The sequence below is a fragment of the Oryctolagus cuniculus genome, chromosome 3, assembly GCF_964237555.1.
Source record: "Oryctolagus cuniculus chromosome 3, mOryCun1.1, whole genome shotgun sequence".
NCBI classification, from domain to species: domain Eukaryota; kingdom Metazoa; phylum Chordata; class Mammalia; order Lagomorpha; family Leporidae; genus Oryctolagus; species Oryctolagus cuniculus.
In genome coordinates, this window is record NC_091434.1 from 62,170,574 (window position 1) to 62,188,248 (window position 17,675).

The following is a 17,675-nucleotide window of genomic DNA, read 5'->3' on the forward strand; positions in this document are numbered from 1 at the left end:
AATAAAGAGAGAAAATAATGGAGTTTGGGCTGGCACCACGGCTCAATAGGCTAATCCTCTGCCTGCGGTGCTGGCACACCGGGTTCTAGTCCCGGTTGGGGCGGCAGATTCTGTCCCGGTTGCCCCTCTTCCAGGCCAGCTCTCTGCTGTGGCCAGGGAGTGCAGTGGAGGATGGCCCAGGTGCTTGGGCCCTGCACCCCATGGGAGACCAGGAGAAGCACCTGGCCCCTGGCTTTGGATCAGTGCATTGCGCTGGCCGCAGTGCGCTGGCCGCGGCGGCCATTGGAGGGTGAACTAACGGCAAAGGAAGACCTTTCTCTCTGTCTCTCTCTCTCACTGTCCACTCTGCCTGTCAAAAAAAAAATAATAATAATGGAGTTTAAAAATCCTCTCTCAAGACAATATCTTGGTTTGCAAGGCTGTGTTGTTTCTGCATAATCCTATTTTGCATACGAGAAACTAAATATTACTTTGGTTTTACTCTTTGAACTGCTTCAGAATCAAATTCTAATCTCCTCTGTAGCCAGATGGATGCCTTCACTGGAGTGGGCTGAAAGTCTTATAGTTGAAAGAAAGGGGAGAGAAGTATATTGGTAATTTTTTGACTATTTCCTTGTAGTTTCTTAGGTTCCAATTGGAATTTATTGGGAAACTTCTTTTTAAGAATTGTACTGAGACATTCAGGTCATGAGAGGTTGCATAATATTTTTAAATGGCTCATGCATTACTTGCACGCAGTACAGAATTTACAAAAAGTAAACCAGGCTCTGCAAATTCCATGCAGTTATAACGGTGGACTGTATAGATACATTCTCAACATGAACTGTTTTGGTAATTTTATGGTGTTGACATTTACTTGTGCAGGACTGAGCTGTGATCCTTTCCCCAGAATGGAGCCTTAAAATTCTCCAGCTGTTTTCCAAGACTAAGATTGTTGTATTTTGTTCTGATCAAACGAATAAACTGAATGACCTGGTTTAATGGCTAGTGTTTCGCATCCACATGAATGTAGACTTTAAACTAGAAAAGCAGAAAATGAAAGTCTGTTTTCTTTGGCAGGCATTTGATGTACTTGGAAGAGTTGAAGCTTACCTTAAGCTCCTTAAAGCAGAGGGTTTAAGCCTGCCTGTCTTGGCAGCGAGGCATGAGGAATTACACCACGAAATTAAAGCCTGCACAGCTGATGCTTTGCAAAAAGGACAAACCTTAATCAGCCAAGTAGACTCCTGCAGGTGAGTCAAGCCTATTTCTCCCTCAATGTAGCAAGCTTTTTCACAGTTCCCACAATCTTACAAATAAGTTGCATGATTCCTGCCGCCTTCCACACCCCTGCCCTGCTTCTGATGATTTACCGCATTATAATATGGTTTGAAAAGATCTATTGAATTTTGGTCAACAGTGATCCTGAATACATTGCTCATCCAAAAGTGAGGCCTTATTCTGAGCGTGAGGACTTAGAGATGCTAAAGCTTTCTCTCTGCTCTTTCCAAGGAGGAGAGAGGGAATGAACAAAACAAGAAACAGAGCTGAGTTCTCAATTCCTCTCCTGTACCCAGGCCCCGCAGGGGGTGTTTTTCTCTCTTAGATCATGAGCCATTCGTCTTTCCTGTTCTTCTTTCCTTTCTGGGGGAATAAGAAAAGGTGCTAAAATTCCCTTTCACTCATGACCCCTCCAAACAAAATCCCAAGTAAAGGAAGATGTTATTAATAACAAGAGCCCACACGTGCCAGGTTCCCTGGCAAGAACTTTGGGAAATATCATCTCAGTAATCCTCCCAGCAATGCCACCGGGCACGGACTATTAATGTTTCCCTTTAACAAAAAGGTAACTGGGGCTGATATAGAACCACCCCCAAAACTGGTTGGAGGGACTGCTCTAGAACCCGCAAGACTGGGTCCGCTTGCCTGACAGTCAGAAATTCCATCACTGACATTGGGGTGGCAGAAGAAAGGAGGTGTTTTTTTGTTTATTTTTTGTTTTTGTTTTTTTGCATTGCACAGAGCAAGGAACCATGAAACTGTCACCTAATTCCTGGGCTCCTCCAGGGGTTGGGGTTGAAGCTGGCATGAGAGGTGGATGTTCAATGTGTGTCCAGAGCTTGGTTCGTGGACAAGCAGATTGGGATTCCAACAGGTCAGGGAACAACTCCGAGTTGTTTGTAGGTTTATCCTTTTACTCGGTGGTGGTGAGAAATACACAAACAACCAGTAGCGTGCGAGAGCAGTCAGGCCACAAGCGGTGTCTGCCCTCGTGTCTGTGGATGCAATCAGACATGCACGCAGACATACACGAACACCCACCACCATCCACACATTCGCATCCACGTCTAACCACGCCCCCTCGTGGCTTATGTGGGCTTACTGGTGAAAGTGGCTGGGAGCCAAAGCACTTTCGTAACAGGGCTGTGGCAGTTCCAGCTCTGCCAGTTACCAAGACATCGGATGCTGTAGAGGCAAAGAGGGGCACCTAAAGGAATGGGAACTTGATAAACACCACCGTCCAGACACCAGGCTCCTCGTTGGTTGGCATGCTCACTGCCTTCCTTTGATTGGTCAGAAATATTGTGTTCCTTAGAGAATTTTTTTGATGGCCATGTGGGCTTCAGTCAGCTGGGGAGCTACATGCAGGTGATAGCTACTTTCTGCCCCAGACCTGAAATTTTCTGAAAAGAAACCTCTTAAGACAATACCAACAAGGCATTATCTAGTGCAGAAGCAAATTCCCTCATGAGTCTTGTGATTGGAACCTGTGCCGCTCCCTCAATTCAGTGAGTTAATTTTAGTGAGTGACTGATTTGCTATCAAAAAAGACAAGCAAGGACACTTAAAGGGGTGGGAGTTAGGAGACTGGGCGTGATGGTTCCTGGCATCCGTGTTGGCTAGGAAGCAATGAAGGCAGAGCTCATACTTGGATAGAGAGAGACCACAAACAGATTTGTGCAAATGAATTAATCCTGGTTCTTCATTTTGCATCTCTGTGAATTTCCTTGAGACTCAAAGATACTAAATTCAATGAAATACATAGGATATGGCAAATTTATCATATATCGGAGGCCTTGTTCTGTTCTATTTTAGATGTGTTTAAAAGTGTTGATTTGGTAACTCTGGGGAATTTTCTCTCCATAAGACATCTGAGTCCAGACAGAGGTAGTTAATCCAGGCCTGTTATGGTTGCTGGGAAACCATGCAAAACTAAGATTAGAAATAATCCGAGATCCTCTAGTAAGAGCCAAAAAGTTGAAGCCATGAGAAGGGCAAATGATTTTTCCCCTTTGAAAAACTAAAGGATAACAATTGTAGCTCCTAAGTTTCTTTAGCTTGGCTCCAAGTCATGCGTCAGGTAATAGTGTTGTCCTTCAGGCTGCGTGAGTCCCGGCGTGCTCCCCTGAGGCCTCCAGTATGGGGACAGGGGCTCCTACTCCCCTCCCTGCGACAGGTCCACATTTCCAGAATGTGTAAATGTCTTGGGTCATGCAGAGGATATACTGTGGGGTATTACTGTGCCTGGACTCAGGTTACCTATTGGACGTTGGGCCATATGATGCCTCTTTTGGGTGATGAGGTCTTTAGTTGTAAGATGGGGACTGGTTCCATGTCATCAAAGCACCACCAGTCTCTCTGGTCAGGCTACTCTTTGCTTGTGATGCTTCCCTGGTCCTGGGAAGATTCCTTTCATGCCTGGCTAGGTCAGTATGAGTCAAGGACCCCTCCCCAGAGCCCTGGCGTTCTCTTTCTGCCCAATGGTCCCAACAATTCTAGGTGTCATGGCTTCCCCAAGTCTGATCCCAGTCTTCTCAACTCCTCAAGAAATCTGGGCTTTATTTGGGTTCTGTTTGGGTTCTACCTCTCCAAGATTTGGCCTGGAAATTACCTCCCAGGTAATAAGCCGTTGCAATCTAAGTTTTATCTCAATTGTTTCTGATCTGTCCTGTGCTGCCTATTTTTTAGTGTCTAAAAATTGTTTCAAATATTGTCTGTTTTTCTGATTATTTAAAGCATGAAGATAAATCTAGTCTCTGCTTGTTGACTAGAAACTAAATTTCTATTTTTGGTTTTGATACTTAATTCTGGAGTTAGAAAACTGGCTAAATATTTTGACAGCTGTAATTAATCATATTTGCTCTAATAGGTAATTAATTTTAATACTTAAATATATAGCATAATGCTTTTATTTTATACACATTCTCTCCTTGGCATTTACTGAGCATTTTCAGTCATTCATTTTGTCCTAGTAGATACATTTGTCTACTGAAGTAGTCTGATTCTTTTTGCCTCCTTTGTCCTTTTTGGTTTTAATTTTTACATATACACTGTTTTTCAAAGGGACATCTATAGTTCTGTTTTTGGGAATGCAAACTGGATCTTAATAGAATAAACAATAATTAGCACTACTTCAAGAAACTTGAATTAGGCTGGCGCCGCGGCTCAATAGGCTAATCCTCCGCCTTGCGGCGCCGGCACACCGGGTTCTAGTCCCGGTCGGGGCACCAGATTCTGTCCCAGTTGCCCCTCTTCCAGGCCAGCTCTCTGCTGTGGCCAGGGTGAACCAACAGCAAAAGGAAGACCTTTCTCTCTGTCTCTCTCTCTTACTGTCCACTCTGTCTGTCAAAAAAAAAAAAAAAAAAAAAAAAAGAAAGAAAAACAAAGAAAAAAAGAAACTTGAATTAATGGTCAGGTAACTGGATTATAAAATAATTCACAATATGATTTCTGCCAACATCTTAGGTATTTAAGCTTTCATAGTGGTTCTAAGGCATTTGGTTGCCCTGAGATTTCATAATATTTTACAAATCAATACTACTTCCATTTAGCAGCAGCAGGATTTGAAGTTAAAGTGAAATTGTTTCTTGGCAAAGGACATTTTTTATTTAGAAGGTGTATATAACTTAGAAATCCATTAAAAATGGAACTGAAATGTATTGGAATCTCAGTTGCAAACTAGTCCCATACATGGTGCCTGATCTCAATCATATGCATTATTGCGTTTGGGACTTGCTTACCTTCCTCATCTAAAGATTCATCTGCTCAAGGACTTGGGTCATTACCTCAGAAAAGAAGAAGAACCCAAGGAAATTTTTTATAGGAAGCTTTTATTTAATAAATATAGGAAATTTAGAATCACAACCACTGCTGGAGTGAAGAGAGAGTTTAAGCAGTGATAAAAAAAATGAGTGGTGGGTGGGTAGGTGTTGACCTAGTGGTTAGGGGCCTGTTAGGTTGCATGTATTCCAGTTCAGAGTGCTTCTGTCCAACTCCTGGTGCCAACTTCCTGTTATGCAGACCCTGGGAGGCAACAGTGATAGCTCAAATAATTGGGTCCCTGTCACCCATGCAGAAGCCTGGATTGAGCTCACAGCTCGATGGTTCAGTCTCCCATTCATGGTGAGCCCTTGTAGACTACATCAGTGGACAGGAGTTTTAGCTCGGTCTTTTCCTCCCTCTCTCTCCCCCTCATCTCTCCCCCCTACCCCCATAAATAAATCAATATTAAATAAATGATGTCATTGGGAATACAAATTTCAACAGGACAAGGTAAATGCTTTTAGGCATCACAATAGCTACCTGGACTTCTGAAGGCCAGCCATGCCACTACTAGAACGTAGAATGCTACAGTTGTTAGTTGTTATTACCAGACACTGGAAAAATTTTAAGAGTTCGTGTGAAAGGATTTTGATTTCATGCGTTCTGAGAGCCCAAACAGTGCCATGACTTTTGAACCTAATTTCTCTGAACCTCAGTTTTGTAAGTGGGAAACAGAGATGTATATTTCATGGAATATTTTTTGATCAAATGAGTTAGCACTAACTCTTGGCATATAGAGAGTGTCCAATAAATAATTGACTAACTTACTTTTTTTTTTTTTAAAAGAAACCTTTTTAGGAAGAGGTTTAAAAACAAAATACTAAGAGTCACATGGTTATCTTAAATGATTACAACAGTTAGTGGTACCCAATTGTCATGCTCATTTTCACTAACTAGGGAAGGTTACATTTGAAAAAGAAAAAGTAAATATTTATCTTATGATAGTAAAAGGCACAATTTAGTATTGCCACAGGTAGTTATGTCAGATATTTCATTGGATTTTTTTCTATTAGTAAAAATAAATGGAATCTTGGAAGTTCACATCTGTCTGAGATGAAGCTTCTCAGTAAATCTGGGATTTTTTTTTGTTATTGTGCATAATTATTACTTGTTAGGCAGAGATTCACACCGTTATTCTATCCTGGAATCAAATACATTTGAAGTTTGAGCAGCCTCACCAAATAAATAGTAATTATTTGTATGTTTCCTGGATTTTTCCATTTCTTACCTGTAATCTGGTGATGATTTCAAGTCATTATTGAATAGTTGTTATCTGTTCAGGGAATAGCGTCTGTCACATACCAAATGCACCTTGATTTGAAAGGTGTTTAGTGCGTCCTTTTGCTCTTAGTCATGTTGCAGGTTGCCTATAATGGTAGGTGATCGTGATCAAACCTGGACCCACAGTGGAATCGAAAGGTCCTGATTTCCAGCCTTCCTAATCTCCTCCAAGGCCTTGTTGCCATCATCCTTGGGTGCCAAGTCTAAAGATAGACCAACAGGAGCCTGCCACCAAGCAGGCTAAGCCACCAGAAACAGCAGGGATTCAGAGTGCTGGACCTAGGACTTTGTGTAAGGGTCAAGTTTCCTTAATGGGACAAACATGGGGAACCTACTTTCTGTTTTGCATTTTTTCAGTGCAGCCACCAGTTCCAAGTTCAAAAATCTATACACACCCAGCAAGACCAAGCTACCTCGTGAAGAATTCATTTACCTTTTCTCTTTGCTAGAATTTAGAATTTACAAGTAAACTTGCTTTGACATTATCTCATTTTCTATCCCTGAAAAAAAGACTGTATCAGTTTTCATTCTGCCTTGTCATGGTAGGCTTAAGTTTATTAGACTCACCCTGACAGAATGTTTTGCTTGCTTGTAACTCTGTGTTTTCTGTTTTGATTCAGTACTTGCTACTTTCTTAGTGTAAATTTTTCACATTGTCACATTTGCAGAGAAATAAAGAGAGGAGTTTAATTTATGTTGCTTCCCAACTCTTCTCTTGGTTGATGTTATAGGCGGGAATGCACTTCCGGTAAACCATGGCCCATTCACTCATTCGTTCATTCCGAAGATATCTTTGAGCATCTTTCGTAAGCCAGGTCTCCAAGTGTCTGGTGTTAGAAGTGCAGTCCCTGTCTTCATGCATCTCATATTCTAGTGGCAAGAAAGCATCAGTCCTAAATGAATCAAATAATGACATGCTCTTACACAGCAATGAGTGCTATGGAAAATATCAGGGTGACGTGGAGTAGAGAGCACTCTCGGGGACCATTTCATACAATGGTCAGGGAAGCGCTCTTTACAAAGAGGCTGCCATGCAGTTAGCTGTAAGATGAGTGGACCCAGCAGGGCAGCAGCAAGGGGTGACAGAAAGAAGGGCTGTGTGGCTTAAGCAGAGGGTGGCAAGGGGAGAAGGGCACAGTGTGAAACCAGAGAGGTGGATGGAGTGGAGACTCTGTCTAAAGACTTATTAGCAGTAACGCTAAACATCTGTAGGTTTTGCATACATTACTGAAGTCTGTCCTCACAGCTGCCCTTCGATTGGGTGCTACCACTATCATTCTCCCTGTTTTGCCGATGAGGAAACTGGGACACAGAAGCTCAGGACCTTGCTCTGCTGCTTGTCTCACAGTAGTAAGAGGTGTAGTCGCTGCTGGAATGCCGCTGGGGACTGCTCTGTTAGGTCCTGGCCCTCTGTCTTTCTATTCCTCTCATTCAACCTTCATAGTCACAAGGAGCCTGGCTGCTCATTTAATATGGATTCTTTTTCACTCTAGTGCATTTAAAATGTACTCCATCAACCTAGTTGCAAGCCAAGTCTCACCTTTCCTGCAAACTTTTTCTTTCTTTCAATTCTTTTCAAACATCATTGTATAAGTATCCCAGTGCTGGGGCTCTGGGCAGTCAAAGTTGTATAAACTTGGCCCCAAGTCTCCTGAAGCCACCAGTGGGGGAGATGCACAGTAACGAGTGTGCTCCAAGCATGAGGCAGTCATGGGAACAAATGAAGGGAGACAACATTCCTAGCTGCGTGATGAGGGTAGGTCAGGGATGGGGTGTGTTTGGGAAGGCCCTGAGTAGTTGTTGAATTTGCTGGACTGAGCTGCGTGAGAAGGCGACACCTGCAGGCCAAAGTGAGCAGGCGGAATACCTACCACACAGTGTTCTCTTTGGATGGTCTCCTCTGTCTTGCTGTAGAACCATCTCCCCATCCAGATGATGACGTCACCTGGAGGGCTGAAACGGACCCTTCTTTAGGTGGTGTTTGCATGTCAGGTGTCTGGATTTGTGGTACTGAGAGCCTGGCATGGCTTTAAAGGACAGGCCCTATCATAGTGAACATAGAAAGATCTTGAAGTGGGAGACAAACAAGGCAGCCCCCACTCCCAGCAAAACAAGCTTAGTTTCCTTGCCCAAGAGATTCATCTAGGATTTCCTTTCATGTAAACGCTATCGAACATTTAAAAACTTGGAAGTAATTGATTTGGAGGCCAGCGTTGTGGGCAGCAGTTTGAGCCACTTCCTGCAATGCTGGCATTCTGTACGAGTACCAGGTCGAGTCCTGCCTTCTCCTTTTCCTCCAACTCCCTGCTAATGCACCTCAGAAAGCAGCAGAAGATGGCCCATTTGCTTGGACCCCTGCCACCCACGTGGGAGGCCCAGATGGAATTTCAAACTCCTGTCTTTGGCCTGACCCAGCCCTGATCATTGCAGCCATTTGAGGATTGAACCAATAGATGGAAGATCTCTTTCTCTGTTTCTTGCTATTTCTCTGTAATTCTGTCTTTCAAATAAATAAATGAAGATTTTAAAAAGTTTTATTTATTTGAAAGGCAGAGCTACACAGAGAGAGACAGAGACAGACAGAGAAGTCCTCCATTTGCTCCCCAGGTCACTCCACAAATGGCTGCAGTGGCTGGAGGTGGGCTGATCTGAAGCCAGGAGCCAGGAACTTCCTCTGGGTCCCCCATGTGGGTGCAAGGACCCAAGCACTTGGGCCATCTCCTGCTTCTTTCCCAAACACATTAGCTGAGAGCTGGACTGGAAGTGGAGCAGCTGGGACTCAAGCCAACCCATATAGGATGCTCGCATTACAAGTGACAGTTCAACCTTCTATGCCACAATGCCAGCCATTGTCCAAACTTATTTAAGCTCTTATTCGATCCCCAAAAGCCCCAGCCTCGAAACCTTATAATGAAGAAATGCCACCACAAGCAGATGCTTAACCCACTAGACCACAGTGCCAGCCCCAAAAGTGATTGATTTGAAGAATTGGATCATGCATTTAGATGATAAATATTGGATACTAAAATTCAGGAAATCACAAAGTTGAGTTCTTATGACAGTAACTCAGCCACTTTCTGTATATTTGTATGTCTGTATTAAGTTGTTGTTTTTAGAAGTTTTGATTAAATGTCAGAAATATAGTCTGGACCCGTTAACACCGTGAAGGATTTTATCATTCTGGAGCTCTCAGTATGGAAGGTGCCAAGGTTCACGTTCTCCACTCAATCCAAGATGGCTACCGTAGGTCCGATAAGAACTCTGCCGGATACTCATCTGCACACATGTGTCGCTTCTGATGCAGGTGGTGAGATGCAGAGTGACAGGGGTCCCAGAGTGAGACACCTGCAGTGAGAGCCAGGATGACTGAAGGGCAGAAATCCCTGTCCTGTGGATTGAGGGGAATTCTCCCGGATGAGAGGATTTAGGAAGAAAAGAAAAGGTGGTAAGAAGGCCTATTGATGAATCAAAGGCCCATCACAGTGCTGTTCAGGATAGTGTAGACCTGAATGCTACCTCCATATTCTGTGAATTCAGAGAGAATTTTAATAATTTAAGGACAAACCCATAATAGGGTATTCTAAGTCCATGTCAAAATGCTTTTAAATGAATATTTAAAGACAGAAGGTATCTTCATAATATTATGTTGGGTAAAAGTAGGACCCAGATTATATACAAGTATATAACATGCGTGTATGTGTGTATTTATTTTCATCCACTTGAAAGGCAGTGTTGGGGCGGCGGTGGGGGGGAGGAGGTAGAGACAGAAATCTTTGATCAGCTGGTTCACTCCCAAAATGCCTGCAATCGCCAGGGGTGGGTGAGGCTGAAGCTGTGTGCCTGGAACTCCATCCGGATCTTTGTGCAGGTGGAGCTGTCGTAGATTTGAGCTATCATCTGCTGCATCCCAGGATGCACTGGTAGGAAGCTGGATCAGCGGCAGAGGTGCCAGGATTTGAATGGGCACTGCAGTATGGGACATGAGCATCCCCAGTGGCCACACCACAACACCTATCCTTTGCAGGTTTCTAATTTTTGTTCATATCCCATTTTCTTTTATTTCTCTTTATGTCTCAGAGTTGTTTTTTTTTTTTTAATTTCAGCTGGAGTACACATATCTCTTGTCAAAGATTTGTTTCAGGATTGCTTTTCTGCATTTGTGTTGGAATTGTGTCTTGCACTCTGATTTGGAGTGAGAGGGGTATGTTCTTCGACTTGCTTCTGCTTGCCTCCTCCCTTCCTCTTTGCTCCTTCCTGCTGAACAATTTGCAGTAGCACCACCTGGACTCAAAGGGCCTGCCATCTCCAGTCAGTCATCTGTTGTTGGATCTGGGTCGCTGAAACTCCCAGGAGATGCTGTTAGGAAGCGCGGGGAGGGCCTGGTGTGGTTCCTGATTCCTCTGCTTTGTCTGGTTACATGGCCTCTCAGCAGCAGATGGCGCCAACATTTTTCAGCCTCTTTCTATAAGGGAAAAGAACCCCAGCCACCATTGCCTGGTTCAGGTAGACTCCTTCACATAGGTTGATCTCTATGGTCTCACAGGAATGGAACTTCTGCCCATCACCACATGCATCTGGACCTGAACTCAGGAGTCCTGTAGCTTCAGCCCCACCTAACTTGCTTTTCTGTTTCTTTATTATTATTATTATTATTATTAAAGATGTATTTATTTACTTGAAACTCAGCATTAGAGAGAGAAGAAGAGGCAGAGAGAGAGAGAGAGAGAGAGGTCTTCTATCCGATGGCTCACTCCTGGGTTGACTGCAATGGCTGGAGCTTTGCTGATCCGAAGACAGGAGCCAGGAGCCTCCTCTGGGTCTCCCATGTGGGTGCAGGGGCCCAAGGACTTGGGCCATTTTCTACTACTTTCCCAGGCCACAGAAGAGAGCTGGATCAGAAGTGGAGCAGCCGGGACTCGAACTGGCACCCATATGGGATGCTGGCACTGCAGGCGGCGGCCTCACTTGCTACACCATAGTGCTGGCCTCTTCATTATTATTTTTTAAAGGATTGATTTATTTTCTTTGAAAAGCAGAATTGGAGAGGGCAAGGGCAAGAGATCTCCCATCCATTCACTGGTTCACTCCCCATTTGGCTGCAGTGGCTGGTGCTGGGTCAGACTGAAGGCAGGAGCTTCATCCGAGTTTCCTATGTGGATGGACTTGGGCCATCTTCCACTGCTTTCCCAAGTGCATTAGTAGGGAGCTAGATCTGAGGGGGAATAGCTGGGACTCCAACCAGTGTCCATACAGGATGCTGGCATTGAAGGTGGCAGCTTTACCCACTGCGCCACTGCTGGCCTCTCTTCATTGTTATTTATGAGTACTTCATGAAGTGCTTGGAAAATGTATGTTGTGCGGTTAGTGTTATGGTGCAGTGGGTAAAGTCACTGCCTGCATTACCAGCATCCCATATGGGCACTAGTTCAAATCGCAGCTGCTCTACTTCTGATCCAGCTTTCTGCTATGGCCTGGGAAAGCCGTAGAGAATAGCCCAAGTGCTTGGGTCCCTGCACCCACGTGGGAGATCCAGAAAAAGCTCCTGGCTTCAAATGGGCTCAGCTCTGGCTGTTGTAGCCATTTAGGGAATGAACCAGCAGATGGAAGATCTCTCTCTCTCTCTCTCCCCCTGTCTCTGTCTTGCCCTCCACCTCTCCGCCCCCCCCCATAACTCTGCCTTTCAAATAAATAAATCAGTCTTTTTAAAAAAAGAAAATGTATATTGTGATATGCATAATATACATGTGGTCTCTGTACCACCCCAGTAATAAGTGCTTACTGATTCTTAGTGTAGCACAGTCTGTCTCCCGTATTATCAGATTAATAAGATTTTATTTTTATGCACTCAAATAAACATATCATTTAGTTCAATTTTTCAACAAGTTTTTGGCAACATCATTGCGTGTGTGTGTGTGTGTGTGAGAGAGAGAGAGAGAGAGAGGGAGAGGGAGAGAGAGAGAATGGTGATAAGAAATTCTCAAAGTATATAACATAGATCAGAAAAAAATGGATTGTAAAAACCTGCATTTCACTTCTGTAGTTCAAATGGTGTTTTTTAAAGTAGAGATGAAGGCCGGCGCCGCGGCTCACTAGGCTAATCCTCCGCCTAGCGGCGCCGGCACACCGGGTTCTAGTCCCGGTCAGGGCGCCGGATTCTGTCCCGGTTGCCCCTCTTCCAGGCCAGCCCTCTGCTGTGGCCAGGGAGTGCAGTGGAGGATGGCCCAGGTGCTTGGGCCCTGCACCCCATGGGAGACCAGGAAAAGTACCTGGCTCCTGGCTCCTGCCATCGGATCAGCGCGGTGCGCCGGCCGCAGCACGCTGGCCGCGGCGGCCATTGGAGGGTGAACCAACGGCAAAGGAAGACCTTTCTCTCTGTCTCTCTCTCTCACTGTCCACTCTGCCTGTCAAAAAATAAATAAATAAATAAATAAAATAAAAAAAATAAAGTAGAGATGAAAATTAGAAAGCAGCAATTGTTTCTTCCAAAATAAAAACATTTGTAGGCATGAAGGGATACTGTTCAGGTTCTTGTTAAAAGACGCATAAAGCTGAAGATGAGATCCCCCCCCCCCCCATGTTTAAAGTGTAATTTGTCCACAGACGAAAAGAAAAATATGGTCAGCTGATCCTTTCTGATGAGACAGAGTAAACTGTCAAGTGCATACCATCTGGTTCCGCTCCTAATCCAGATGGGCTGCCAATAGTAATTTATGAAAGGTTTAAAAGCAACTTGCCATTCTCCAGAAAGAATCATTAGAACACATTAACACTGGGATTTGCTCCACTCCCCCAGCCCCAGTTCACAACAGATGCAAAGATCAGGCCACTGCTTCCACATGGTAAACAGAACAGGCTATTCTTGAACCAGAAGTGAATATGTCTCTGCTTTTTGAGGAAAAAAGAAACAGTTATTTTTCTTTCCCATACTTCCTCCACTATTGATTCAATGAACAAAGTAGAAAATAGTCCCATTACAAGGTTTCTAACAAATGTCTGAAGAAACCTTCACATTCTTTCCTTACTGAGTATCTCTGATGCTTGGCAAAGTCAATGTCAACATCAGGAAAAATCTGATTACCTCCTGCTCGCCCTACAGACAGTACTATCTAATCCATTCTCGCAGAGAAGGCCCAAAGGTCCGTCAACATTTTCACTGGGAATCATGTTGCTTAGAATCGGTGCCGGCACACCGGGTTCTAGTCCCGGTCAGGGCGCCGGATTCTGTCCCGGTTGCCCCTCTTCCAGGCCAGCTCTCTGCTGTGGCCAGGGAGTGCAGTGGAGGATGGCCCAAGTGCTTGGGCCCTGCACCCCATGGGAGACCAAGAAAAAGCACCTGGCTCCTGGCTGCTGCCATCGGATCAGCGCGGTGCGCTGGCTGCAGTGCGCCGGCCGCGGCGGCCATTGGAGAGTGAACCAACGGCAAAAGGAAGACCTTTCTCTGTCTCTCTCTCTCACTGTCCACTCTGCCTGTCAAAAAATAAATAAATAAATAAATAAAATAAAAAAAATAAAGTAGAGATGAAAATTAGAAAGCAGCAATTGTTTCTTCCAAAATAAAAACATTTGTAGGCATGAAGGGATACTGTTCAGGTTCTTGTTAAAAGACGCATAAAGCTGAAGATGAGATCCCCCCCCCCCCCCATGTTTAAAGTGTAATTTGTCCACAGACGAAAAGAAAAATATGGTCAGCTGATCCTTTCTGATGAGACAGAGTAAACTGTCAAGTGCATACCATCTGGTTCCGCTCCTAATCCAGATGGGCTGCCAATAGTAATTTATGAAAGGTTTAAAAGCAACTTGCCATTCTCCAGAAAGAATCATTAGAACACATTAACACTGGGATTTGCTCCACTCCCCCAGCCCCAGTTCACAACAGATGCAAAGATCAGGCCACTGCTTCCACATGGTAAACAGAACAGGCTATTCTTGAACCAGAAGTGAATATGTCTCTGCTTTTTGAGGAAAAAAGAAACAGTTATTTTTCTTTCCCATACTTCCTCCACTATTGATTCAATGAACAAAGTAGAAAATAGTCCCATTACAAGGTTTCTAACAAATGTCTGAAGAAACCTTCACATTCTTTCCTTACTGAGTATCTCTGATGCTTGGCAAAGTCAATGTCAACATCAGGAAAAATCTGATTACCTCCTGCTCGCCCTACAGACAGTACTATCTAATCCATTCTCGCAGAGAAGGCCCAAAGGTCCGTCAACATTTTCACTGGGAATCATGTTGCTTAGAATCGGTGCCGGCACACCGGGTTCTAGTCCCGGTCAGGGCGCCGGATTCTGTCCCGGTTGCCCCTCTTCCAGGCCAGCTCTCTGCTGTGGCCAGGGAGTGCAGTGGAGGATGGCCCAAGTGCTTGGGCCCTGCACCCCATGGGAGACCAAGAAAAAGCACCTGGCTCCTGGCTGCTGCCATCGGATCAGCGCGGTGCGCTGGCTGCAGTGCGCCGGCCGCGGCGGCCATTGGAGAGTGAACCAACGGCAAAAGGAAGACCTTTCTCTGTCTCTCTCTCTCACTGTCCACTCTGCCTGTCAAAAAAAAAAAAAAAAATCAGAACAAAATGATTTGGAATTGACCAAGTTTCTGTTAGCCACCATCACTAACTTAATATAGCTTTGAAGAACAGTATACATTTCTGGAGGACTGATGGAGCGCTATTAATTTATTTTCAGTTCCTCTAAGAATTGCTGGCAAAGATGGGGTCCTATCTTTCCTTTGATCAAATCACTTGCAGTTCAGGCACTAAGGAAATTGCCAATATGCAAACGATCCTTGGTTTAAAGTATTTTAGAATGTTCAAAAGAAAAGTCTGAAATCAGCATTTAGGTGTTTAATGTGAAAATGAGGCAATCCGAGCTGGCTATAACCTATAGATTTGAGTTTTACAAAGAGGAATAGAACAAGCGCAAGTATAGCCCTGGGGCTGGGAGAGTGGAAGCCGTATTGCAATTGGGAATAGGGGAAGGGAAGCAGTTCCTGCCCAGAGAGAGGGGGCCTAGCTGGGGACATCCAGAGAGTGAGATAGGAACTGGTAGAGTAAACAGGATGATGGAGAACTTCTCATACAAAGTAGGGGTCTAAGTGACAAGAGTTGAATACACACTGTGATGCATAGCAGACCCAGGCAATTTCAGTTTGTCCCTCTGAGGCCTTAAATAGAGGAGGGAAGTAGCACTTGAATCAAACTAAACATGATGAACTTGGCTGAATCTAACTACAGATGCTAAAGCATGCCAAAGAAGAAATGAAGAAGTCTCTGAGAAGCCTACAAATTGTATAAGTGGCCAAAAGTACAAAGTCATCATAAAAAACTATTAGACATCATTACCAATGACAATTTTTAAATTTATGTATTTGAAAGGTAGAGTGATACAGATCTTCCATCTTGCTGGATCACTTCCTAAATGGCCAGAATGGTCAGAGGTAGTCCAGCCCACAGCCAGGAGCCTGGAACCCATCTGGGTCTCCCACATGGGTACAGCATTTGGACCATGCTCTGGTGCCCTCCCAGGCACATTAGAAGCGATCTGGATAGGAAGCAAGTAGCCAGGACTCAAGCCTGTGCTCCCATTCTATATGGAATGCTGGCATTCAGTGTACCACAAAACAGGCCCCACTAGTGACATTTTTAATAAGGTGAGTGTGTGTATGTTTTTCTCAATCCTGAAATCTGTGCATTCTCTTCCTTTAAATATTGATTAGAGAGTATTTTGATTGGCTTTGAAAATGTTCATTGGTCCCTTCCTACTTACAAGCCTATGTAGTCAAGGCTGCAAGGGACACTATGTAAGAATGAATGGACATCATCCATCATTTTCCTTTAAAAAATTTACAATGTAAAAGATTTGCATTATAAGGCACAAATCATCACAAAATGAAATAGAACATCTTAAGTCATTGAAAAGCAAAAAGAAAGTTAGAGATAGGGAGGAGAGAGGGAGGGAGGGAGGGAGGGAGGAAGGGATCGAGGGAGAGAAAGAGAGAGAAAGAAGGGGGAGAGAGAGAGAGAGATCAGTCTTATTTGATAGTGATTCATCTAGAATAAAAATATAGGTTGCTGGGGCCAGTGCTTTGGCGTAGCCAATAAAGCTGCTGCCTACAGTGCTGGCATCTCATATGGGTGCCAGTTGGAGTCCAGCTGCCCAACTTTTGATCCAGCTCTCTGCTATGGTCTGGGAAAGCAGTAGAGAATGGCCCAGGTCCTTGAGCCCCTACACCCACATGGGAGACCAGAAGAAGCTCCAGGCTCCTGCCTTTGCATTAGCCTAGTTCCGCTGTTACAGCCATGTGAGGAGTGAACCAGTGGATGGAAGACTTCTCTCTGTCTCTCTCGACCTCTGCCTTTGTTCCTCTGCCTTCCAAATATATAAATAAATCTTTAAGAAATTACAGGTTGCTAAAAAGCAGAAGGAATATGTTATTTGGTTTTGTTTTGTTTTCCTGTTTTTGCTTTCTGTGTTGGAAGAAACCTCAAGACAAATAATTTGAACAAGACACCATGCCCATCTAGTGGGTACTTTGCAAATTACAGAAATTGCATTACCTGGAGAACTCAGCTGATTTCAGAAGAGCATGTCAGCCAGACCAACCCTGTTTCTGTGATAGCCACAAAGCTCAACTCATTAAAGGAAAATGCCCCTGTATACAGACCCAGAAAAGGCGGTGAAGAGTGTGAACTCAGATCAGAGGAACAGGTTCAGATGTTGGCTCTGCCATTTCATAGACGGGCAAGTTATCAGGCATCTCTGTTCCTCCATCTGCTCCTCTGCAAAATGGGGAGAGCAGCTAGACCCAACTCATAGGTGATTGTGATTGGAAGAGACTGCTCCAAACAGTGAGGATGGTGCCTTGTCATAGTAAGAAACTCCATAATTATATTATTAGTTATAGTTATGGGATCTTACAGTAAAAATGAAGCCAATGTTGTCTGTATTTTCTTAAATTTTCTTAAATCAGGATTTAAATGAATCATTAATTCAATAAGAATGATTAGATATAGTAAGTATACATCTTTGCTTATCAAAGACTTTAAATGAGATCTTTGCCTATCACTGTTATGTGTCTCTAGGACAAGTAAGCTCACCTCTGCAGCCTCAGTTTCACTGGCTAAAAACTGCAGTTATTGATTCCTTTTTGATGTCCCAAAGGTATTTCAAGGATTGTATAAAGTAGTTCATGCAATGTACTCAGCAAGAGAGATGTTTACTGTGAGTGGAGGCTGGACTCAGTGAGTGTTGAGTTACAGCATCATAATAAAGACAAAACAGGGATTCAACTGCTCTCATTGGGAGGGCCTGGGAATACTA

General features: G+C 44.0%; 1 protein-coding gene across 5 annotated transcripts in view; it reads left to right on the top strand.

Annotated features, from left to right (window-relative positions):
• CCDC141 (coiled-coil domain containing 141) overlaps nt 1–17,675 on the top strand; it is a 202,846-nt gene that overhangs the window by 123,396 nt on the left and 61,775 nt on the right. For all 5 annotated transcript variants that reach the window (XM_070070578.1, XM_070070581.1, XM_070070582.1 and 2 more), the window contains one exon: nt 1,060–1,232. In XM_070070578.1, the coding sequence (XP_069926679.1) occupies nt 1,060–1,232 (173 nt within the window). The remainder of the gene's footprint in view (nt 1–1,059; nt 1,233–17,675) is intronic.